The sequence below is a fragment of the Mobula birostris genome, chromosome 5, assembly GCF_030028105.1.
Source record: "Mobula birostris isolate sMobBir1 chromosome 5, sMobBir1.hap1, whole genome shotgun sequence".
Taxonomy (NCBI): Eukaryota; Metazoa; Chordata; class Chondrichthyes; order Myliobatiformes; family Myliobatidae; genus Mobula; species Mobula birostris.
The window spans coordinates 30,490,949-30,517,029 of record NC_092374.1 but is presented as its reverse complement, the minus strand read 5'-3'; the positions used below and the strand labels follow the sequence as shown (position 1 = coordinate 30,517,029).

Sequence of the window (26,081 nt, the reverse complement as noted above, 5' to 3'; positions counted from 1 at the left end):
GAGCATTCGTGTATAGCAACCACCTAAAGACTTTTGCATAGTCTTGGTGAGTGTCCGCGTCTCGCATCCGTACGTGAGAATGGACTCTATGACTGCTATGAAGATCCTCTTTTTAAGCCCTCTGGTCAGGTTTAACTTCCAGATTTCCTTCATGTCGTTCATAGCCTCCACGCCAGTGCCTTCCGTATCTTTATGTTGTTACGTACCCCGTAACTGGGTTGCCAAACCAGCAGAAATGGATCACTCAGTTGGAGTCTGGATTACTAGAACTAAGAAAGTTTTATTAAAGAAACAAGCAACACAGTACTCTAATCAAAAGGATAACGAATGCAACAGTTCAGCAATGATAAACATACATGTACACAGAATTAAGATAACAGGATCAATCAAGCTCTATTGTTGTCTAGGGGTAAATGACCAGTTTCAAAGTGACGCAAAGTTCAGTTCAATTTAGTTCGCAGTAATCGCTGCCGTGGGAGATGGACAGTGTGGGGGAAGGAGAAAGAGAGCAAAAACGAATGAATATTCAAGGCTTCCACACAGACCTTCGCAGTCAGCTTTTGGGCGAGTCCTTTGTGATGTCATCTGAGGTCACCGACCGTGACCCCTCCGTTTCCAGATACGATCGTTTCCCTGCGGTGAACCTGGCACTCAAGCAAGGGTGGACACACACCAGGTTCCCGCCGATCGTACCTTTCCACCCTGTGCGTCTATGGCCCGGTACTTCCCATCGACTTGTGAGAGACGCACCACTTCCAGGGTCTTGTTACCTTGGGTGTCGTGTGTGTGTCCTGCCTTAGCGAACCTGTCCCTTTTTATACCCCTGCTGGGGTATCGCCTGTCCATCACTTCAAACAGTTCAGGGTTCAAAGGGGGAACCGATCTTGACAGCTCTCCTTCTCCTTCATTAACATCTCCAAATGCTGCTCCATTGTTTTCCTTATCTCTCTCTCTCCTGAAGACAGGTGGCAGACCAACTACTGATCCCACCGGTGCCAGCACAGGACAGCTAACATCTTAATCTATGTGTATTCTTGTCACAATGCCCTTCTCTGAACTCATCATTCTTGACCCGAGGTACTTGAAGTCAAAGACTTTCTTAATGGTATCATTCTTTACGTTCTTGAGAGTACCTTCGTCGCAGTTAAATGCCATGTACTCCGTCTTTTTAGCGTTTAGGTGAAGTCCAACTTTATTGCACTCAATTTCCAATTTTGTCAGTAGCTGCTGTGCTTCCTCCATCTGGTCAGAGAGCAGGACTATGTCATCTGCAAAATCGAGATCTGTGAGCCTAACTGGTTTGACTCTTTTGGTTCGTCCTGGTTTTATGGTAAAACCAAGCTTGTCCTGATGTTTGGTAGCTTGACACAGAGCATAATCAAGGACGATTATAAAGATATAGGGTGCCAGAGTGTCTCCTTGCAGCACAGCAGCTAGGAGCTCAAACACTGCTGTTTCTCCATCTGGTGATACAACTTTCGCCATGGTTTTGGTATAGCTGGACTCTATTGCTCTCAGTAGATGGTCTGGCGCTCCGTAAGCTTTCAGGATCTTCAGCATTTTACTTCAGTGAATGGAGTCAAAAGCTTTGCGGAAATCGATGTAAGCACGGCTGGTAGGTTGTTCTTCTTGACTTCCTCGATGATTCTATGGAGAGCAAGTATTTGCATTACTGTTGTGCGCTTCTGCCAAAAACTATTCTGATTGAATCTTAGCTTAGGGTCAATGGTGGTGCAAATCCTGTTCAAGATCATCCGATTGTATAACTTTGCTAAGATGCAGGTCAAGCTGATACCGCGGTAGTTATCTATCTTTGTGAGGGATCCAGACTTGGGGACTGGGATAATGTTTGAGAGTGACCACTGTTCTGGTTTGTCGCCTTTCATCAGTGTGTATTACATATGTCCAGCAAGATGTTGTCAAGGTCGCAGTTCTTCAGGACATCTGGTGGTATCCCGTCCGGTCCAGCGCTCCTGCCCTGTTTGAGTGCATATTTGGCCTTCTTCAGTTCCTCAATGGTGAATGGGCCGTAATCGATGTTGACTTGCCTTAGTATCGTGGGTGTCCTCTTCTTCTTCTGTAATCATTGGTGGACTTCACCATGTCTGGACACGGTCCTCTGCCGTGTCTATCTAAGAGCCTCTTAAAGTCCACCAAACTACTTGCTACCACAACTACTCCTGGTAAACCCATTCTCTGAATAAAAAATTGCCCCTCACATCATCTTTAAACTCTCCCCTCTGATCTTAAAAGAAAATCCTTCTGGTATTTGACATTTCTATCCTGGGAGGAAAAAACAGATGTTCATCAGATGGCAGTGGTGGAATATTCCTCTGTACCATTCAATCACAAATGAATTAATTCTTCCTCAGTTTCTATTCCTAGAACAGGGTCTAGGGACCCCTTGCTTAATGGTATTGGTCCATGGCATAAAAAATGTTGGGAACTCCTGTCCTAGGGGATATGCTCAGCACCCTTTCACTATCTATCCCATCCCACCATCAACAGAGTAATTAATGACAACACCACACAGTGCTTTGTGCATTTCCTAGAATGATCTTATTTTTAAAAGGATAAAGAAGCACAGAAGAAAGTCTAAACAGACTGACTACAATTTAATCAGACCTGATAGGTTATAACCTTGATACTTAAGACCACAAAACATTGGAGCAGAATTAGGTCATTTGGCACCTCTGAATCTGTCTGCCATTTGATATATTATCTCCCTCAACCCTGTAATCTTTGACACCCTTACTTAACATATTGGGACTTCTTGCAGAAAAGGTAAAACTACGTGATTACCTGATCAAAGTCTTCACCATCTTATTGTTAAGATCAACCTAGAGAAAATCTTTGCACTAGGTCTCACTAATATAAGAGATTGACTAATGAAATTAACAGGAAATTCCAGTGAAATTTCCTGGAATGGAGCGGAGAATGGTTTGAATGTGGAATACACCGCTTGAGTAAGAAGTTGAAGGGAATAACATGGGGGAAAAAGTAAGCTGATGAGGGTGTTAAATGAAGTAGCTCTGACCAGTTGGACTGAATGTGCTGTGTTGTGAGTACTTTGTAACATTCTGTAAAACGAGTAATTAAAATGAGCATACCTTCTGCACCATGGATCCCTTAGAAGCTCCACAGTCACGACAAAGATGATTTTCCTGCTTCGGCTTATATTGTCCACAATGGACTGCAGTTCAGAAATTCCAACTTCAGAGTCCCTCTCCTCTAGGCAAAATTGGAATTCAAATTGCTCACATTTCTCCAAAGGCATCAAGTTATCATTGACCCACTCAATGTCATTTTTGGCATGGATGATGTAAGCATCATACACAAATTGGGCTTCTAAATGATCTATCTCTTTAAATCCAAACATCTGATTAACAGAAACGTTCCAGTAAAATTCCAGCCTCCAGCCTTGGAAATGAACCACTAGCACAGTGAATACAAATATAAATATAGCACTACTGCTAATTATGAAAGCACCCTTAAATGGGACATGATCTTTGCAGAGAGATGTGTCAAAAGCTGCAACACTACTGTTGTGGTAACTCAGAGGAGTGTTGCAAATATATTGATTTTTCAAGCCAGGGATACTGCTATTGGTCTTCTTGAGCCAAGTAACAAACCAGGAAATACTTTCACAAGTGCAATCAAAAGGGTTAAATCCCATGTAGAGAGCTGCTAAGTTGCTAAACACTTGGTTGAAAACATCTTTTGTAACAGAGGTAATAAGATTTTTCTGCAAATATAGGAACTTGAGAGATTCTAAGTCATCAAGTACATGATCTGGAAGAAAGTTTATGTTGTTCAAACTTAAATCTAGAGTTTCTAGCTTAAATAATCCCTGAAAAGCCTTTTCCGGAATCTCATCTAAACCACTTGATTGCAAGTCAAGTACCTGAAGCTCCTTCAATCCATGAAGGTAAAGAACTGGACCACCGGGATTAATACTTTTCCAGAGACGTGCCAAGTTATTGTGTTGTAACTTTAAAACCTGAAGCCGCAGGAGATCACTGAAAACATCTTTATGTAAATTAGCCAAATTATTGTTGCTAAGATCAAGGACTGTGAGATTCTGAAGAAGGTGGAACGGTGAAGGTTGAAAGTTCAGTGTCGAAATCTTTGACTTGCTAAGCATTAAGATTTTAATCGAAGGAACATTCTCAAAGGACGATGATGTTAAAGTCAGTCTGAAGTTAAATGATAGGTATATCTCCTCTATTGCATTCAACCCTTGGAATTCCTCTCCAGTAAGGGTCTGAGAAATAGAATTGAGGCCTAGGTCCAGTTTCCTCAGCCTATTGAAGACGGAAAATGCACCAGCCTGAAGCCTTGAAATCTTTGTTTTTGTCAGGTTTAAGTTAATGAGGGGAGATTTTGTAAGGGACAGAAAAGTTTTATTATTTATCGTCCTAAAATCCACCAAACAGTTATACATGCTCAGGTATTTCAAACTTACTAAGCCAGAGAAAGTATGGTTCTTTATACCTACAATAGTACTATCTTCTAAATTGAGATAGATTAAATTCCTTAACCCTTGAAAGGAGTAGTCATCAATACTGGATTGTACTTTGTCTGAGATGTCCTGTCCTTTGAGGCTTTTCTTAAGGTTCAAACTTTTTAAATTACCTAATCCAGTAAAAGTTTCATTGCCAATATGTCTGATGTTGTTGTTTTCAAGAGAAAGGTTCTCCAAGTGAGGCAACCATTGAAACAAGTTGCCTGGCAATGTGGTTAACTTATTGTTGGACAGGTCAAGAGATATTAACTTAGTTTTTGCTAATCCAGCAAAAGTATTCTGCTCTAATTTCAGATATGTGTTCCTCAGAGAAAGTGTGGCAATATCTGTTCCTGACAATTCTTCACAAAGTTGCTTGGTGATACCGTGCTGCAGAGTAACATCGTCTAAAACCAGACTGCGTAGACTTCCAATTGTGCGGAAACATTTACCTTCAAACTGGTAAAGAGAAAAAGAAAGATGTTTAATTTGATTTGTATTCATAGAATATACAGCACAGTAAAGGCTGTTCAGCCCACAATGTTGTGCTGTCCTTCTAAAGTACTCTACGATCAATCTAACCCTTCCCTCTTACATAGCCCTCCACTTTGCTATCATCCATGTTCCTATTTAAGTTTCTTAAATGTCCCTAACATATCTGCCTCTACTACCATCCATGCACTCACCACTGTGTAATAAAAAATTATCTGATATTCCACCCCCGCCCCCACCCCCTGCACTATACATTCCTCCAATGACCTTAAAGTTATGTCCCCTAGTATTAGCCATTTCTGTCCTGGGGAAAAGTCTCTACCTATCCACTTGATCTATGTCTCTTATAATCGTGCACACCTCTATCAAGTAGCCTCTTATCCTCCTTCACTCCAAAGAGAAAAGCCCTATCAGCCTATCTTCATAACTGATGCTGATATTTTAATTTACTTGCCAACTTCTCACATTAACGATCTCAGATGTGGTTTTCCCTTTGTTGTACAAAGTTATATATTTTTAAATCTCAGTGCAAATCTATCCTTTATGCATAGAAATACACCTAATCACCTTGAGTGCCATTATACAGTAATATAAATGCAAAATATCATGACAAGAAGTTACTCTTTTGATATGCACACAGACTTAATTACATGTGGCAGCATACAATGTATGGAATGCAAGCTTAGATATTATTTCTTTTGAATTCAATCACGCAAAGCACAGTGCCCAGGGATGGTGTTAGGCAGTTAAGAAGAATTAGGCATTTACAACAAATAATCAAGTATAGGGCCAGCCTATTTAACCTCTCCTTAAGGACAAATAACCCATGCTAGGAACCTATCTGATAAATATTGTACTCACTCTGTCATAAATATATCACTTCTAAGCAGGGAGACCAGAATTGTATATATTCAAGATGGAATGTCAATCTAGTGTCCTCTTGTACTCAATTTCTCTAGCAGCAAAGACCAAATACAGCTTGCCTTCTCAGATCATGATGTTTGCTCTCTTTTTAACACGCTTATGAATCTAAAGCAGTATACTTTCCTTCCATCATTGCTGAAACATCGTAGTATTAAATTTATAAGGTGCATATTGTGGTAATAGATAAACTGCCAGCACAGAATACTCTACCTGAGTTAGTTTATTGAAGGACAGGTCCAACTGGTACAATGTGGTATTGCTAAGGATGGCAAAATCGTTTGATTTCAACTGCACAATTTTGTTTGCGGACAACACCAGTCTTTGCAGCTTCGGTAATTGCTGATGGACTCCCAGACTGGCAGAGACCAGTTTATTGCGAGACAAGTCCAGGATTTTTAATTCCTGACGGACAAACACAATCCCGTTAGAACAACATAAATTTCACTACATTATCGTGAAACTCTGTTTTCATTCATTCCTGTCGAGAGGACTACAATATAAAAGTGAGGATGTACTGCTGAGGATTTACAAGGCATTGGTCAGACTCGGAGGATTGTGAGCAGTTTTGGGCCCCATATCTAAGAAAGGATGTGCTGACTTTGGAAAGGGTCCAGAGGAAGTTCACGAGAATGGCCCCAGGAATGACAAGATTGAATTGAATTGGCTTTATTTCTTACATCCTTCACATACATGAAGAGTAAAAATCTTTACATTATGTCTCTGTCTAAATGTGCAATGTGCAAATTATAGAAATTTATAACAAATGGTATGTACAGTAAGATATACAACAGAACAGTCAATATTGCTTAGAAATACAATTGTGTTGACGTGAATTAATTAGTCTGACGGCCTGGTGGAAGAAGCCGTCCCAGAGCCCGTTGGTCCTGACTTTGACGCTGCAGGACCATCTCCCGGATGGCAGCAGCTGGATTAGTTTGTGGTTGGGGTGACTTGGGTCCCCAGTGATCTTTCCAGCCCTTTTTATGCTCCTGTCACTGTAAGTGTCCTGAATCATGGGATGTCCACATCTACAGATGCACTGGGCTGTCCGCACCACTCTCTGCAGAGTCCTGTGATTGAGGGAAGTACAGTTCCCATACCAGGCAGTGATGCAGCCAGTCAGAATGCTCTCAGTTGTGCCCCTGTAGAAAGTCCTTAGGATTTGGGGACTCATGCCGAACTTCTTCAACTGTCTGAGGTGAAAGAGTCTGGTCTGTACATTCCATACAGCTGGTAGAGACAATATGAGATCCTCGGTGATGTGTATACCGAGGATTTTAAAGCTGTTCACCCTCTCAACCCCAGACCCACTGATGTCAATAGTGGTGAGCTTGTCTCTGTTCCTCCTGTAGACCACAACCAGCTCCTCTGTTATTGCAACAAGGAGCGGTTGTTTTCTTGACACCACTGTTTCAGGGTGATGGCCTCTTCTCTGTAGGCTGCCTCGTTATTATTTGAGATTAGGCCAATCAATGTAGTATCATCTGCAAATTTAATTAGCAGATTGGAGCTGTGGGTGGCGACACAGTCATGGGTATACAGAGAGTAAAGGAGGGGGCTTAGCACACAGCCCTGGGGGGCTCCTGTGTTGAGGGGCAGAGGGGCAGAGGTGAGGAAGCCCATTCTTACCACCTGTCGGCAATCTGACAGGAAGTCCAAGATCCAGCTGCACAAGGCAGGGTGAAGGCCGAGGTCTCTGAGCTTCTTCTCAAGCCTGGAGGTCTTAATGTACGAGAGCATTTGATAGCTCTAGACTGGTACTCGCTGGAGTTTAGAAGAATGAGGGGATCTCATTGAATCCTTTAGAATACTAAAAAGCCAAGATACAGTGGATATGGAGAGGATGTTTCCTATAATGGAGGAGTCTAGGATCAGAGGGACATCCTTTTAGAACAGAGATGAGGAGAAATTTGTTAAGTCAGAGTATAGGGAATCTGTGGAATTCATTTCCATGGACACCAATGAAGGACAAGTCACTGGGTAGATTTAAAGTGGAGGCTGGTAAGTTCTTGGTTAGTAAGGATGTCAAAGGTTATGTGGAGGAGGCAGGAGAATGGGGCTGAGAGTGATAATAAATCAGCCATGATGAAATGGAGGAGTAGACTTGATGGTTCGAATGGCTAAATTCTGCTCCTATGTCTTTTGATCTTATGGTCTCTTTTGTACACAAACTAGACCAGGACCTTGCTTTCTGAGCTTTGCTTGCAGGGTACGAGGCAGATCCCTACAAAGTTGAGGACCTAGAAAGGAACATGGCAAACATCATCTATTGAGCCATGTTCCAAACCATTAGGATTCTTCAATGTTCAGAGAGCAGATTATCAGAGTTTTCATAACAAATGGGAGCAGGTGGTGGATGGTCGTATAAGCAGCTGGTGCATTTCACAAATCGTGCAATGCAACCACTGACACTAGGCAGACAATCTCTGAAGAGCATTGATAATGGCTGGGGTCACCGGTCTTGTAAAGACACTGCCTAGAAGAAGGCAATGACAAGCTATTTCTGCAGAAAAATTTGCCAAGAACAATCATGGTCGTGGAAAGACCATGATTGTCCACGTCATACAACATGGTACAAAAGGAGTGAACAAATGAATAACGAATGGTTATTACATCTCCATCTGGTGGTATCAGGTGGAAAGGAATATGGCAAAGAACCCCACTGCAACTCCAAATTGCAGCCACAAGATGGAGCATTAAGATTAATAACAGCATTGGAAAGATGCTCTGAAAAACAGGCTGAAATTTCAATTTGGCTCGTGGTTTCAAAGAAGCCACAGTTCTTCTGCTTTTTGGCCAGAAAACTAAAGTAGAGCACTAAGTACCACGGCACTTTTGGCTGGTAGGTTAATACGCCGTTGCAAATCGTACTGTGTGCTTGGGCGAGAGATGATATCCACAGGGCATAGGGAGAGGAGAGTTAAGGTAGATCACAGGGAAAATTAGTGGGGGAATAGGATTGTTCTGTGATCTGGAATGGATTGGTGGCGTATACGGTCCTTCTATGTATTAAAATGAAAAAAATATAATAGCTGAGATATGGATCTTACCTGAAGGCTGCCAAAGACATCCTCTGAGGTCTGCTTAATTCTATTGGACTGTAAATACAATTCGGTCAAGTGTCTGCAGTACAAGAAGTAACATACTGCCAACGTTGATAACTGGTTGTGTTCCAGTGCTAACACATTCAGGAGTGGCAGAACTTTGCAGAGGCCCTCATCGAGTTTTGGAATGTCATTGTATCCAGCATGCAAGGTTTGAAGCTGATTGTATCTGGATAGTGTAGAGCTTGGCAAACGCTTCAGCTGGTTGTGGGAGAGATTGAGTTCTGTTATGTTGGTAGGCAGGTCTGGAGGGATCTCAGAGAGCTTCAAGTGACTGCAATCAGCAACCAGATCCTTTATCTTACATTGGTTTTCAGAGAATGTGGTATCAAAATATGATAAAGTCACCACTAACCACAAGACAAAGGCCCGGAAACCCATTTTCACCTGCAGAGTTGTGAATCTTCCACCTAGAAAAATGACATGGACAATTAGTAATCTGCATCTGTTCAGACTCTGTTGATGCCTAATTATCTTTATTTGCCTACCTGCACTGCACTTTCTCTGTAGAATTAACACCATGTTCTCCATTCTGTTTTCTCAGAATCCCTGGGCTGTATATGGTGACATACATGTACTTTGATAATTTGAACTCTTGTTAACTGTTGGTACTATCTTGATGTACTTACGTGTAGAATGGTCTGCCTCGACTGCATGCAAACAGAAGCCTTTCACTGTACTTCAGTACACGTGACAGCAGTACACCAACTACTAGCTTCAGGGCTACAGCACAGCGTTCTCTGCAGGAAAAGATCATCCAATGTACGACCTCAGAAACAATACAGCCTGGCAGCAGAATAGTGCAGCTCCTTCCCCACAGCTCCAACAACCCAGGTTCAATCTCGACCTTGTCGTTTGTCCTTGTTCTCCTTGTCACAAGCAACACACACAAAATGCTGGAGGAGCTCAGCAGGCCAGGCAGCATCTGTGGAAAAGAGTACCGTCGACATTTCGGGCCGAGATCCTTCAGCAGTCCTGCTTTAGGGTCTCGGCCCGAAATATTGACTGTACTCTTTTCCATAGATGCTGCCTGGCCTGTTGAGCTCCTCCAGCATTTTGTGTGTGTTGCTCGGATTTCCAGCACCTACAGACTTTCTCCTCCTTGCAACAACATGGGTTTCCTCCGGAGGCACAGGTTTCCCTCCATATAAATGGACAGATTGGTAGGTTAAGCATCCGCTGTAAGTATTATCCCATGTGTACAGTAAGTAAGTGTAGAATTGGGCAGAGGTTGATGGAAATGTGGGGAGAATACGATAAGTGATTAGAGAGAAACACACACTAAATTCTGGAGAAACTCAGCAGGTCAGGCAACATCCATGGAGGGGAATAACCAGTTGATGTTTCAGGACGAGACTATCCTTCATGTCTCAAGTAATGTATGAATTGTATATATCTATAACTCCTGGTAACCACTCTCCCCTGTGCCCCCCTCCTTTGTTTCTCATTCAGGTTACTCTCTCGCCACTTCTCTTCCCACTCATCACTTCCCTTTGGTTTTCTACCTCCCTCCATTTATTCCATTGTCCTCTCCTATCAGACTGCTTCTTCTTCAGCCCTCTGCCTCTTCCTCCTATCATCTTTCAGCTTCTCACATGATCCCCCTCACCTAGTCTCACCCATCACCTGCCAGCTTGTAATCATCCTCTTCCCCCACCTTCTTATCCTGGCTCTGCCCCTTCCTTTCCAGTTCTGAGAAAGAGTCCTGGCCCGAAACATCAACTGTTTACTTCCTTCCATAGATGCTGCATTCCTCCAGCATTTTGTGTGTTGCTCAAGATTTCCGCCATTTGCAGAACCTCTTGTGACCCTGATTAGCGTCAGAGTGGGGTAAATGGTTATTTGATGGACTTGAATTACATTATACTTTATTAATTCATTTGCGGTAATATTTTGTGATACGTGTTTTTGTGTGTGCACTGCGGTCCACAGGATCATTGTTTCTTTTGGTTGTATATATGTACAGTCAGATGAGAATAAACTTGAACTTGTAAAATGATGGTGGGCATCTAATTAGTGGGCCAAAGGGCCTGGTTCCAAGCTACATGACTATATGAAAACTCACATTTATAACACCGGCTTCCAAATCAGAAAAAGTTTTGTTTCTTTTTGCCCAGTTAAAAAGTTACTGACAGTTGTGCAATCAAGATGCAAGCAATGGTGTGAGCATTTTGGATATTAAATAAACAGGTGGTATATAAAATGATACGTATCTGCACAGGGAAGAACACAGCCCTGAGGCGGGCTGTATTGCTCCTCTTGCCAAAAGAGTAAAGCCCAGTTGCAGCCTTGTGCCACTTATGTGCGGAGCAAGTCAGCAGCATCTGTGCCTGCTCAGTGGTGACAACACTTAAAACGATTAGCAACAGTTTATTATAACGGATTAGTAAAACAAAGCAGCAGGCAATATGCTAGACAAGAGCAAGATTAAAACAGAAATCACCCAAGCTAATTTGAGTTTTGGAGGCTGTGGGACTAGCACCTGCTTCAGGCTGGAAGCAATCAGCAGACCCACTGTTTTCTTGCTCCTCCACAGACTGTGCTAACCTTCGCCAGTCCCAGCTCCCTGACCAGTCTGGGGTAGTTCATCGACTGGAAGCTGGTCATGGAATTGGAGGAGCTTTTTATACTTAGTCAATCCTTACCAGTAAGTAAGCTTTATGTTAACAGCAAAAAAAGGGGCAATCTCCTTCAATTTTCCTTTTTTTAGAAGAGATAAACACACATAACAAATTAAATATTTAACTACAGCTGCTGAGATGACTTTATGGACAAGACTCAACACCTCAAAGTCCTATTTTTGAAACTGGACCCCAACAGGCATCAGGTTCCTCATTTAAAAATTCAAGAAGATTCTAGGTATCTATAAGCATCTGTGTGGAACCCCTGGATTGTATCACAATCCTCTAGTTTTTCCCTTTTCCTGTTGTATTACTATCAATCTCCAGTTTCTTTTCATTCTCAAATTCTTTACTGTGTCTCATACTTTATCTACTGCAAAGGTGTCTCCTGGTCTGTCTAATCATGCATTGAAATAAACTATAAAGTTGATGAGCAATGAAATTTACACAGGACTGTGCACAGCTTCAACCATTATAATTCTGAACCTTATGCATTTCCAAAAACTCCTAAACAGATCTTAACTTCCACCCTTGGTTTCCTTCCTTTTCACAATCTTTTAATTCATGTTCTTTTCTTCCCCTTAATTCTTTATCCGACAATCTTACCCAACGTGTGCATACAAGATCTACCTCCAAACAACCATAAGATAACAGTAATCTCTGTTGATAGAAATCCGTGATGAGGACACTGGAAAACGTGGATCTCATCCCACATCCTGTTAGCCACCTCTCAATGAAGGCAGGTACTGATAACAATCTACCCCCCACCTCTAATGCACTAGCCCAACCTCTGGCTGTTTGTGAGAAGCAGGCCTTGAAGATCAAGACGCCAATTTCAGAAGCAGGCTTTTGATCTAACAAGAAGCAATGATTCACACCATCCTTTATGATTTGAAGATTGGGTGACCTGCAGACTGACACCTCTGATCACTGGAATGGTATCACCAATGAAATCTCTGGAAAAATGCTTTAAATAATGAAACACCAATTGTACTGGGGTGTAGAATTGTTATTTTTCTTGTAGTTTATCTTTCCTATGCTTGCTTGTAATTTTATATTATCACCTATGTACATGTATTTGTTCAGTAAATTTTCCAGTCTTTACAGTACAGTTGCTTCTGTTTTTTTTTGTGCAAGTTTCTTAGATTTCTGTAGCAGGTGAATACATATTGGCTATTGACTACTTTATTGGTTAATTGTTATCACTAAGTTTGTTTATCTCTAGTTTGAGTATGAGAAGACCATGGCTATTTTTTCTATTGTCTCTCCTTTGTTTTCTTGGCTCTACTTTCTTGTTCGTTTTCTGCTCCTGCAAAGCTTAATAAAATAATCGTAAGCAATAAATTTTATGCCTTATTCTCGATTGCCAAAGAACCTTTGGATCGCAAAACTGTCAGGATCCAACACAACTCAGGGTCCATTCCTATTCTAACATTCCCAGTAATGAGGCTCTGATTATGTTCGGCCACCTCCCATGGCTTGAGCTGCACTGTGCTCAAGTCTGACACCAGACAACAAATAGGTAATACACTCCTGAGTTCTGTCTTGGCAAGGGAGACTTCCCTGAAGATAAGAGACAACACTTCAAAGCTTCCTTGAAAAATGACAGAATATCCTATGACCCCAGTGCTTAAAGATGGGATTGATACAGATGCCTGCTCACTGGTCAGGATGGTGGGCACGTTGGGCTGAGTTATCTGTTTTCATGCTTCATGACTTGACAACTCTCTGATCTTCACTGACTCATGACAACCCACAGAAAGCGAACAAAGAGCATCCAAAAAGGAATTGATTACTTAAAGTCTCTTCAGTGGGAGGAAGTGGCGGCCAATCTAAAATAGTCTCCACATGCTCTTAGAACTACTTAGGGGCTTCCTTCCCTACTTGTGGCAGAGATTGAAACAATGTTTGCCACCTCGGAATCCATAGGAGAATAGTGGAAACGGGTCATCCTTGATCCTGAAGGACAGGTTGATGCTGAATAAAACAGACGAAAATATATGTTTTCACCTAGATATCCTGTCTTGCAATTGGTCAATAGATGGACATTTGCAATTGATGTAGGATTAGTAATAATACATGGTTGATGTTCAGCCTGGATTTGGTGGGCCAAGGGGAAGGCTACCAAGATGCATCACTCCAAGTCGGAATCCAAATTCAGAGCTGAAATGGCTAACACGAGAGGGCATAGTTTTAAGCTGCTTGGAAATAGGGACTGAGGGGATGTCAGGGGTAAGTTTCTCACACAGAGAGTGGTGGGTGCGTGGAATGCACTGCCGGTGGTGGTGGTGGAAGCGGATACAATAAGGTCTTTTAAGAGCCTCTTAGATAGGTACATGGAGCTTAGAAAAATAGAGGGCTGTGCGGTAGGGTAATTCAAGGCATTTTTCCTGTAGATCTGTCATGGAGTTATCCAGCGTGGACAGAGATCCTTCAGCCCATCTCGTCCATTGCCAACCAGATCCTATATGCACGTGTTTGGCTCTCTAATTACACTATATTTGCACCTACCTCTACTGCTTCCTCTGGCAACTCATTCCGCATATCACCACCCTCAGGTCCCTTTAAACCTTTCCCCTCTTACCCAAACTACATCCTCCAGTTTCAGACTCTCTCACACTGGGAAAAAGTTGAGACTATTCACCTCATTTCTGCCCCTTATCACTTTATAAAGCTCTGTAGGGTCATCTCTTAGCTTCTGGCAGCACAGCAATGCATAATGCTATTGCAACGTCAATGACCAGTGAATGGGGCTCAATTCCCACCACCACTGTCTGTAAGGAATATGTACGTTCTCCCCATGACTGTGTGGATTTCCTCTGGGTGCTCCACACTTTCTTCCCATAATGCAAAGTCGTATGGGTCGTAAGCTCTGAGCATGCTCTATAGGCACCAGCAGCATGGCAACACTCGCGGGCACATATTCGTACTGTGTTGGTCATTGACACAAATATTGCATTTCACTGTTTCAATGTACAGGTGACAAATAAAGCTAAGCTTTTACCTCTGTCCAGGGAAAGAAAATTCACAGTCTATCCAGTTTCTCATTGTAACTCAAGCCCTCCAGTCCCAGAAATAATTCTTGCACTTAATATCCTTCTAACCTGCACACAACACCCTAAGCGTGGTTTTACCTTTGTCTCATATAGCTGCAACATGATGCCCCATCTCTTGCACTCTGTGTCCTGATCAATGAAGGCAAGCAGGTCAAATATTTTTGTTGCCACCCTTTCTACTTGTGCGGCTCGTTCTAAGGAAATATGTTCTTGTTTCTCTGCTCTACAACACCCCCCAGGGTATAGCCTCTTGCTTACCTCTTCAAAAAAAAATTCAATCAAACTTGTAAGGCATGATTTCCCATTCTCAAAGCCATGCTGACTATCCCTAATCTGTCCTCACTTTCCAAATGCACGTAGATCCTGTCTGCCAGAATCCTCTCCAGTAACTTCCCCATCACTGAAGTTAGACTCACTGGCCTGTATCCTCTGGCTACCTGGCTTCCTCAAAAAAGGCAACAGTATGGGCCATTCTTCAGCCTACTGGTGCCTAACGATGGCTCAAACATCTCTGCCAGGAACCCAGCAATTTCTTCCCTTGCTTCCCATGATGCACCAGCACACACTTGATCAAGTGCTGGGGACTTATCCATCTTTGTGTGCTTTAAGGCCACTAGTTTCTCCTCTTTTGTATTGTGGATATGTTTAAAGACATTACTGTTTTCTTCCCCAAGTTCTGGCGCATACATGAAGTTCTTCACGGTAAGTGCAGTTGAGAAATATTAAGACCTTGCCTATCCCTAGTGGCTTTACAGACAACCATATTAATCATTACTGAGTTCTACTCTCTCCCTAGTTACCCTTTTGCTCTCAATATACTTCGAGAATCTCTGAGGATCCTCCTTTACATCTACCATTACTATCTCATTTTGTCCTCCTTAATTCCCTCTGATACTCCTCAAGAGATCTACTTGATCCTAGCTGCTTACTCAGACTTTTCCCTCCTTTTTACTCTGACCAATCTCTCAACAACCCTGTCAGCTGGGGTTCCTAAATCCTGCCAGCCTTGGACTTCAATCAGACAGGGACAGGCTGCCCTGAACTCTCCCTATCTCACTTTTAAAAGCTCCAACTTGCCAGATGTCCCTTTACCTGAAAGGTGAAATATTTAAGGGGAACATCTTCACTCAGAGGGTGGTGTGAGTGTGGAATGAGCTGCCAGCAAAAGCGGTACATTCGTGTTCAATTGTAACATTTAAGGAAAGTTTTGACTGGATGACAAGGGTATGGAAGGAATTGGTTCAGGTGCAGATAGATGGGAGTACACAGAGATCAGGCCAGCTCTGATGAAATGGGCCACCAGGCCATGCTGAACACTGTGCTGTAGTATTCTATGACTCTATGATTTTCAATCAACTTTTGCAAGTTTTTGTCTGATGCCATCACTTTTAGTCTTGGCTTAATTTAGGACATTAATTTGTGGAGCAGACCTATCTTTTACCTTAATCAAAAATGCAACCATTCCCTTCCTGCTTACGTCCATCTCTATCAGGCTTGTATCATCTGTACCCCGGAACGCTGAGGGGCCAGTCCTGGCTATCCCTCAACCACGTTTCTGTAAAAACTACAAAACAGTATGTGCCCTCCGTGAACTGCAATCATCTTACTTCAAGCAAGAGAAAATCTGCAGATGCTGGCAATCCAAGCAACACACACAAAATGCTGGAGGAACTCTGCAGGCCAGGCAGCATCTATGGAAAAGAGTACAGTTGATGTTGTGGGCCAGGACCCTTCAGCAGGACATTTTACCTGTTAAACTTCTTGCATTATAATAAACCAAAGTTCAAAGTCCTCAAAGTAAATTTTATTATCAGAGTATATATATGTCACCACATACAACTTTGAGGTTCTTTTCCCTGTGGATATGCTCAGTATGCCTATCAAATAGTAACTATAACAGGATCAATAAGAGATTAAGTAGAACATAGAAGACAACAAACCGCCCAAATGCAAATAGAAATAAATATCAATAAATAACGAGAGCATGAAATAACAAGACACAGAGTCTTTAAAGTGACAACATTGGTTGTGAGAATATCTCAATAGATGAGTGTAGTTATCCTCTTTTGTTCAAGAGTCTGATGGTTGAGGGATAGTAACTGTTCTTGAAACTGGTTATGTCAGTGCTGAGGCTATTGTACCCTCTACCCGGTGTCAGCAGCAAGAAAAGAGCATGAGCTGAGTGGTGGTGGAACTCTGATGATGGATGTTGGTTAACTACGGCGGTGTTTCATTTTGATGTTTTCTACGGTTGGGAAGGCTTTACCCGTGATGTACTGACCCAAATCCACTAGCTTTTGTAGAAGTTCCATTCAAAGGCACAGTTTGTTGTCTTCTATGATCTACTTCATCTTTCATTGATCCTGTTTTAGTTACAATTCTGTAGGTTTGTTGAGTATGCCTGCAGGAATCTCAGGGTTGTATATGGTGACATATATTGTATATACTCTGATAACTTATTTAGCACATCTCCCTCACTCCTTGTCCGGTCCTTGTCTACTTACTTGCTTTAACACCTACATATGCATCTACATTCTCAAGATCTAGGTTTCATTCCTGCTGCGGTTTGTAAGGAGGTCGTACGTTCTCCCTTTGACCATATGTTTCCTCTTGGTGCTCCTGTTTCCTCCCTCATTCCAAAGTCCTATGAGCTAGGCTAGGTTTAGTAAGTTGCGGGCATGCTATGCTGGTGCCAGAAGCATGGCAACACTTGCAGGCTTCTCCCAGCACATCTCAAACTGTGTCAATCATTGGCGCAAACCACACCTATTTCACTGTGTTACAAATAAAACTTATCTCTAACCATTAACTTTGCTGTTGTACTCCTGCTTTGGGTAACACTCCCTGCCAAATTAGTTTAAACCCTCCTGAAGAGCTCCAGCAAATCTTCCTGCCAGGATATCCAATATGCTAGAGCTAGACATTGAGGCTTACGGGGAGTTGGCACAGAAGAGAAGTTGAGGTTGTGGAGGCCAAGTCATTGGGCATATTTAAAGTGGAGGTTGATAGGTTCCTGACTTGTAAGAATGTCAAAGGTTACGGACAGAAGGCAGAAGAATGGGGCTGAGAGGGAAAATAAATTGGCCATGATGAAATGGCAGAGCAAACTCGATGGACTGAATGGCTTAAGTCTGCTCCTGTCTCTTATGGTCTTCTGTAGCTATGTCCCCTGTTTGTGATGTTTGCATTAGTTAAAAACCAATCTACTCTGTCAAGCTCCTTAGAGTCCGACGTGTTTAAATAATGTCATCTTCACTCTTATGAACTCCAAAGAATATTGACCCTTTATTGGATAGGTCAGCACTCTCATCCCAGGAATGCTATAATATCTTTTTGTTTCGGTAAAGGCACTAGACTGAACACAGTTTTCCAGGTAAGGCCTCGCCGACATCTTATCCAACTGCAAGCAAACCTCCCTGTTCCTCTCAACCCTTTGAAATTAAGGTCAAAGTGCAACTTTCCCTCTAATCTATTTACCAGATCTGCCTACTTCCGAGATCGCCCTGTACCTCGCATATTTGCCGTCTCCCTCCAAACATATAGTATCGGCTTTTTGATTCCTGTTACTAAAGACCTCGCACTTGCCCTCTGCTAGAAAAGCCGGACCCACAGAAACAAAAGAACTACAGATGCTGGAAATCTGCATCTACCAGAGAGAAAAAAAATGAAAACACTCAGCAGGCGGCATCAGTTGAGAGAGGGGAGACACACCCTCTTAATTGTCTTTGCTGTTGTTTCCTAAAACCTACGGCATGGTCCGGGAGGGGCAGACGGAGTTGGATCAATGTCTCTTAATTTTCATTAGGAGAAAATTTAACATCGAGGCTTGTGCCACGATGCAAAAGGCTTCCTGAGTTTTACTAATTAACGTAAAGAATAATAGCATTGTAACTTCCTCTGCTAATTATAATCCCAATCCCAGGCAGTCAGAAGTATTAGCCTTCGGAAGTCAAAAGCAGTAGTTAGCTATTTGTGATACCCATCGCTCACTAGCCCCTGACGCAGGAGTCGTTCAGCTTTTATTTCACATGATTGCACTGTGTATATCGCAGGATGCCTGGAAACGGAGCAGCAGAGATGAAAGGATATTTACTTACAGGACAACTAGTGTTCGACCATGTCGACCCGGTCCAACACCTTTGGGTGTTAGGTAGGCCGGCTCCCTCCTGGAACTTTCACTTCCGAGGAGGCTGGCTCTCGTGAATTCTTCGCCCTCTTCCCGAGTGCTGGCAGTTGCGGGCCGAGTTCTAGCTGCAGAAAGTGTAGTACAGTCCGGGAAAGTAGAGGGCGCCGAAAGCGAGAGTCTACAGCTGGAATAGTGAAGGAGCAGAATAGCAGGAGTGTCTTGGCACTAATAGTTTTATTGTGAAGAGGTCTCCGAGAGAGCTAAAGACGCTCAGAATAACAGCGTGCAGTTATGTGTGGATGAGAAATCTTCCGCGGTGCCTTCAAAAATAAGCAGTTAATCATGGTGCAAGGTCGCTCTTGCTAATGCACGGGAGGTTAAAAGGTCTTATGAATGTTATCAACCTGAAAAGCTTAATTTTTCTCTTTCCACAGATGCGGCTTGTCCAGCTGAGTATTTTCAGAATTTTTTTGTTTCTATTTTATACTTCCAGCGTATGTACTTAAAAAAACAATTTACAGGTTTAAAAATGTGACCAAATGTTGGAAATTATGAAGATAAAAAGAGTTAGTCGTGATTAAACGTTTACATCTACCCCTCTTTCCTGTCCTTCATTCCTTCCTTTGGAAGTATCTGTTTGCTTTGGTTAATTACCCAGCAGGCAGAGAACACCAGTATCCAAGGAAAACCTTTACAACGGACTGCAGATGTTCCGTTGAACATCTCAACTCAAAATACCCTCCGACAACTTCCCTCCACAGATGCAGCCTGACCCACTGAAGATCTCTACCATTTCATTTTGTTTTTGCAATATTCCTACTATGGACATTTTTTCACACTGTTAGTTGTTTAAAAGCTGGAGTTTTCCACCAGTTCTGTTGGCACAGAATCTATGACAAAAAGGGGAAGTGGATAAAATTTTGGAGAATGAAAACTCAAGTGTTTCAGGAAATGGGACCTGGATGTTTCAAATGGATGAACTGTTGGTTACCTCTGCTGTAAATCTGGTGGTTCTCTGAACACCCCCTTCATGTTACCTCAGTACCCCAGAGGATTTTTAAAAAATCTTTTGATCAGGATGTTTTATTATTCTCATCGAATGTGTGTTGTTTGCTTCTGACTGTCCTGTGTTTCACGCTAGTTGCAGATGCAGTTAAACACAGTCAGATCAAACATCTGTCCCTCCTTCAGTTCTGGTTCCCTTCTTCTCTTCATTTCTATTTCCCATTCACTCTTGTTTTTTTCTCTTTTTGGACACAACTGCTTGCAATTACCTCCCATAATTGTTGGAAATTTGAACTCCCATGTAAGCACAGAAGTCCCGACCTCCTGGATCAACTGCAGTCCAATTTGAAACTCCTCATAAATCGAGTAGTGAGTAGTCTTCTGTAGTTCTCCAGCCCCTTCAGTGGGGAAATCTGCCCGCTATACCAGGTTTGCTCATGTTCCTGATACAACTTAATCAATATAATAAAAACTAATGGATTAGTCAGTAGGAATGTAGTCAGTGACGGCGCTAACCCTCTAGACTGGATATAGAATATCAAATTGCTTCACACCACAAATCCTGGATTAGACAATTGATCCTAAACAGGTTTTGCTGGGCATTTGATACGGGGGATTTAACCAATGGATGTTTTGACTGACGGGAAGGTGGGAGATGTAGATAGTGTTTTGGGTGAAGCTGTGCGGAGGTCTTGGATCTGTGTTCCCTTGTGCTCTGTATGTTTTATCCTCATCAGTTTAATTTTCTTGTTACCTAGCTGTATTTTCCTATAGATGCACCCCAGGAAGCATCCTCTCTGGGTTATAGCTATGGATGGCAACTGCTCTGCCCAAGACTGCAAAAATTACAGAGTCCAATCTATTATGCAAACCAGCCTCGTTTCCGTTGACTCCATAAACATTTCCCAATGCCCCACGAAAGCAGCTAACATAATTAAGGACCCCTTCCAGCCAAGTCATTCTGTCTTCTATCCCTCACCAGGAAGAAGAAAAAAAAACTCAAGAGTGTATATCGCCAGGTTCATGGATAGCTTCTATTCCACTCTAATTAGAATCTTGAATGGACCTCTTGTATGCTAAATGATGAACCTTTGATCATGTGATCTACCTCACAGTGGGCCTTGTGCTTTATTTATCTGCACTGCGTTTTCTCTGTAGCTGTAATGTTAAATTCTGCATTGTTTTCCTTCTGTATCACAGGGATGTATTTGTGTTTGAAATGATCTCTATGGATGACATGCAGATAAAAGCCTTTCACTGTATCTCAGTACAAGTACTGGTAATTAATTCCTTTTCCAATTCTTTTGCCATTGGCTCTTCTCCTGCTGATGCCGCCCCACCCATCAAGCCTTCCTGTCACTTCCTTTTTCTAATTTCTCTGCCTGTTTTTGCCTTCTCTTGTTACTGTCGTTGTTCCCCCTTTCTCTGTCACATTTTCTCGCTGGGTGTCCATAAACCCTCAAGCCTGTCTTAAACTTTGCTTTAAAACCAAAGAACGATTGGGCCAGCAGGTGGTGCAATGACATTGGCGCCGGTCCCGGGTTTGAAACCAGTCAGGTCCACTCCCGAGTATGCTTTCCATCTGTGTAGGGTTGAGTGTCGAGATCGCAACTTGACCTCGTAAAATAAAGGGAAAAATACTGCGAAAATGTCTGTGTGAGGAGTGGCGCGCCACACAGTCTCTCTCTCGCTCTGCGCCTTGTAAAAGCCATGGAAAAGACATCATCACGGACACACGCACGCAGACGCACAGACTCGCATGCACACAGGCACACGCCAAAAAAAACACCAAAGAACTGCAGCAGAGGCTAGACAGCATCTATAGAGGAAAGCGGACAGCCGGTGTTTCAGGTTGAGACCCTTCATCAGGACTGGGCTGTTTACTGCTTTTATCTCTAGCATCTGCAGTGCTTTTTTTTTTGATTTCCAAATTCTGGTGGTTCCCCTTTACTCTTGCATCTCACACTAACATCCTCTCACTTCCCTCTTTTTATCTTGTTGATCATCAATGGAAAGATTCCAAGGTGGAAGGAAACAAATTTCCTGGCCAAATTCCAAGTTGTATGCTCAGTGATCTAATTCTGAAAGGAGACTACCCCCACAGAGTTGCTATATTTTGATAAACAAAATGCATTTATCAGGTTATTTAACTGATTTCATAGCTGTATACAATGTGATTTCAGGCATTGAACTAAAATACACAATCCTGGCTCCCTCCATGGTTGCTAAGAGATCTGTAACTAGCTCTCCATTATCACAAGTGTGGCTTCAGATGGTGATGTGACTGTGGTGATTTTGAGACATGACCTCACATCCTACTGAGTCATCTGAGAATCTTTGGGCACCAACAGTCCATTTCCAACCACAGGAGGAACTGAATATATTGGGAGTGGGGTTGAAGAAGTGCTCTATGCGAGACTTCCAGAGCAAACTTCTGAAGTTTATTGTTAGCCTTGTTTGTGATCTGGTCAGCTGAGAATGAACAGCAGTACTGGTCAATGGAGAAGATGGTGTCTGTTGGCATTTCACTGTAGGTCCGATGTGCATGTGACAAATAAACTTGAAACCTTGAATCAGTCTGATGCTTTGAGCTCTTCCAGCTTCAGTCACCAACAATCACAGAAGCTCTACAGCACCGGAGGTCTAGTACTACATTGTCTTTATTTATTTCTGCATATTATGTCAAAAATCTCTTTTGAATGCATTGAACAAATTTCATCCTAACTCAATCCCCTGCACAAAGGAATTCCAGTCAATGTCAGAAAAATTAAAATCCCCCACTATTGTAACCCTAATGCTCTAGCACCTTTCTGTGATTTGCTTGCATATCTATTCCTCTCATTCCTGCCAATACTATTGGGGGCCTATGGTATGACCCTAGCAATGTGATCAGCCCTCTCTTAATGCTTCAACCAGATTATAATCTGCAGAATTTTCAATGCAAGAGGGCCATGTAGGTTCTATCACTAGGAATTTCAAGGCAGTGACTGATACACTTTTGTGACTGAGAACATTGAAGAAAATGTTATTAATGCTGGAAAGGCACCAAAGTGAAATACTAGCCATTATCTTGTTGACCAGCAGAGGGGTACAAGCATCTGGCCTACTCTTACTTCTACTTCAAATATTTCTTAAGATCTTATGTAGTAGTGATACTAATGCTTAAACTTTGAGTCAAGTATGATGTTTTCCCAAGGGTTTATTCCCTTAGTGGAGAATGCTTGTGCATGACTTTCGTTAACATGGGGGAAGCTGATGCACAGGTAGGGTCACATGGTCTTTGACAGATTGGGGTTGGAGTCCAGTGGCATGGCACCCAAGAACCTTCAGCTCTTGGGATCTCAGGAACTCGCAAGCCTGTTTGCCACAGCAAGGTGATGATCCTCAGAGTAGGTTTTTATGTATGCAGCCGGTAATAACCAGGAGGTAGGGGTGTGTGTGTGTGTGTGTGTATTTTATGCTTCTAATTACTGGATCTACAATTTTAATGAAGCTCCATAATGCTTGATTCAGTCTTCTTATAATCTGGGACGGCTCTTTCTTTTAGTAGAGAGCAATTGAAATAAATCTCAACATCAGTGGTGTCCACAACCAGAAGAGCACATAAATGAGAAATGGAAATTGATGCAGAACTGAGGGACTGAAATGGAAATGAGAAGTAGTTAAAATAAAAAATATGAGCATGAAGGTAATTGACTAAATCTTGACTGAAGCAAAGAAATTATCATCTCATTTAATGAGAAGAAAATAGTGCAGGCACATACTTGGAATTTTAAAGAACATAACTTGCCTTTACAAATGCAAATGGAAAAACTCTGAAAAATCTTTAGATCATTGGGATGACTTCCAAATTACTTTTCTACATTTGATGCAAGTGTTGGAATGGTGTGAAGAATTGCTGTTTTTCCTGTAGTTATAACTTTCCTGTGCTTGCTTGTATTTTTATATGATCACTGATATACATGTAATTGTTCAGTAAATTTCAGAGTAATTGTGGCACAGTTGCTTCTGCATTTTTCTAGTAACTTCTTGGTTTTGAGTAGCAAGTGTCACCACTTGAACCTAGCTATTTTGTAGATTAACCATTATCACTGAAATTTGTGTTATCTCCAGTCTGAGTATAAGACGACAATAACTGCTGTTTCCCTTTTCTTTGTTTTCTCTGCATCTTTTCCTTGTTTGTTTTCTGCTGTTGTAGCACTTAGTAAAAAACAATCGTAAGCATTAAGTTTTATGCCTCATTCTTAATTTCCAAAGAACCTTAGGATCACAGAGGTTTCAGTTTCCAGCACAAGTAATGTTAAAGTTACAGGCCTTTTCTGGGTATTGCCTGACCTACAGACACGTGCACATAGAAACAAGCTCCCAAAGAGTCCACTGTGAGTACATATGTTCATTCACTGTAGAAATAGTATTTCATTCCTTTAGATTAAAATATGACCTGAGAATCAGTTTTTCATGGACACATTAAAATGGAAACATAATTTCCCTCCCTTTTGTGGTTTCTATTGCAATATTTCTGCATATTGTTGTACCAGACAATATGATTTAAGAACTGTTTTGACATTACTGGAAATGTAAAGTACGTACTTGAGGAAAATAACTTAGGCGTTGCTTTTAAACTAGTTGCATAAGATGAAGCAGCAAAGATCTAAATCCATGCCTCATAATAACTGGTCCAGGGTGGACACCACAGACCTGAACTTTAGGAAGCATAGTCATGCTGTGTAATTCAGTGACAGTCACTGCCTTGCTAATGAATCTGATGAAGGGTTTCAGCCTGAAGCATGAAATGTTTATTCCCCTCCATTGGTGTTGCCTGACCTGATGATTTCCTCCAGCACTTTGTTTGTGGTGTTTATCCTGTTGCCTTTATGCAATTTTACAGTTTATTGAATGTGCATACCTCGATCTAAACTTCTTTCATTGCCAATGTAGACCAAAAAGACAGTGAGTTTGCATAAAATGCACAAAGACTGTTGCTCAGAATCAGCAATGAAATTCAGAGAAAATACTGAGGAGTGTTTAGCCACTCTGATATATTAGTGGAGATTAAAGGCTAAACTGCCATTTGTAATTGAAGATTAACGTTTTAATCTCTGTTCAGTGCAGACACTTGATCAAGAGTGAACCTGGGGCATGTACTAATACTTTGCATATACTGATAAATCAGCTCTGAGAAGGGCTTGGTTGCTGGGTTTAGTCCTATCAGTGAGCAAACATTTGCAAATGAGGGTTAAGTGTTGGTGCTGGACAATGTTATTACTGGTCAGAACGCTGAACAGTACAGTACAGGCCCTATGGCCTACAAAGTTGTGCCAACCCTTTAGCCTACCCTAAGATCGATAATGCTTCCATTTTCCTTTCATCCTTCTGCCCATCTAAGTCTCATAAATCTTCCGGATGTGCCTGTCCCTATCACCACCCCGGCAGCACATTCCATGCACCCACCTCTCTGTAAAAAATAATCTAACCTCGACACCACCCTCTGTACTTTCCTCCAATCACCTGAAAGATATGCTCCCTTATCTGGTCTAGTATACTACTAAAGCTCTCAGGCTCTGTCTGTTTGGGACCTCCAATGAGCGCAAACGGTGCATTACAGCGGCACTTTTTTTTGGCTAAATAGAATTAAAATGCGCTAACTTACAGAATTCAGGCAAAGTTCAGGGTTATATATTCGTATAAAATTGCTCATTCGCCAAAATCAACAGGCTGGCTTTCACCCGAAACACAAACGACCATCATGGAAATCGGGACGCGGACAGCCCGACGCATGCGCACAGCCAGCCTCAGCAGCGGCACCTACCGGAACAAAAGGGCAGGGCAGCTCTATTTCGAGGGGTCACATTTTGCTAATCACCATCAGCATGTGCAGGATTGGGACAGATCTAACTGCCACCCATCAATAAGAGATAATTAAATCTTATTGTAATGACCTACTTCAAGACACCCATAAAACCCTTTGCTGCAGTCAAAGGACAGTGGTGACTATATCACATCCATTTAGGAGAGCGCCAACAACATCATCAAGAATAATCAGCATCCTTTGGTGTTAGTGCTTCGTATCTTCTATCCAGCATTAGGGTAAAAAAAAAGTGGTCGGCCTAATTATGTCGCGTGGAAAGGGAAGGGGGACATTAGGGTCAACAGATGACGCCAAACATCATTCAGAAGCAGCAAGGAGAGGGAGAGAACAAGAATCGGATGAGGCCGGGGCCGCACGACTCCAGAATCAAAGAGTCAGGA

General features: G+C 42.1%; 1 protein-coding gene across 2 annotated transcripts in view; it reads right to left on the bottom strand.

Moving 5' to 3' along the window:
* Positions 1 to 25,553, bottom strand: part of LOC140197594 (toll-like receptor 3) — a 32,546-nt gene extending 6,993 nt beyond the window's left edge. Inside the window, exons 1-4 of one of the 2 annotated variants that reach the window (XM_072257773.1) lie at positions 25,483 to 25,553; positions 8,971 to 9,434; positions 6,131 to 6,322; positions 3,111 to 4,963 (exon numbers count right to left, since the gene is read on the bottom strand). In XM_072257773.1, the coding sequence (XP_072113874.1) occupies positions 3,111 to 4,963; positions 6,131 to 6,322; positions 8,971 to 9,405 (2,480 nt within the window). In that variant the 5' untranslated portion in view covers positions 9,406 to 9,434; positions 25,483 to 25,553. Of the gene's footprint in view, positions 1 to 3,110; positions 4,964 to 6,130; positions 6,323 to 8,970; positions 9,435 to 18,798; positions 18,934 to 25,482 lie in introns of those variants that run through there. The other variant, XM_072257771.1, reaches the window with a different exon arrangement.
* Between the last annotated feature and the right edge of the window lie 528 nt (positions 25,554 to 26,081).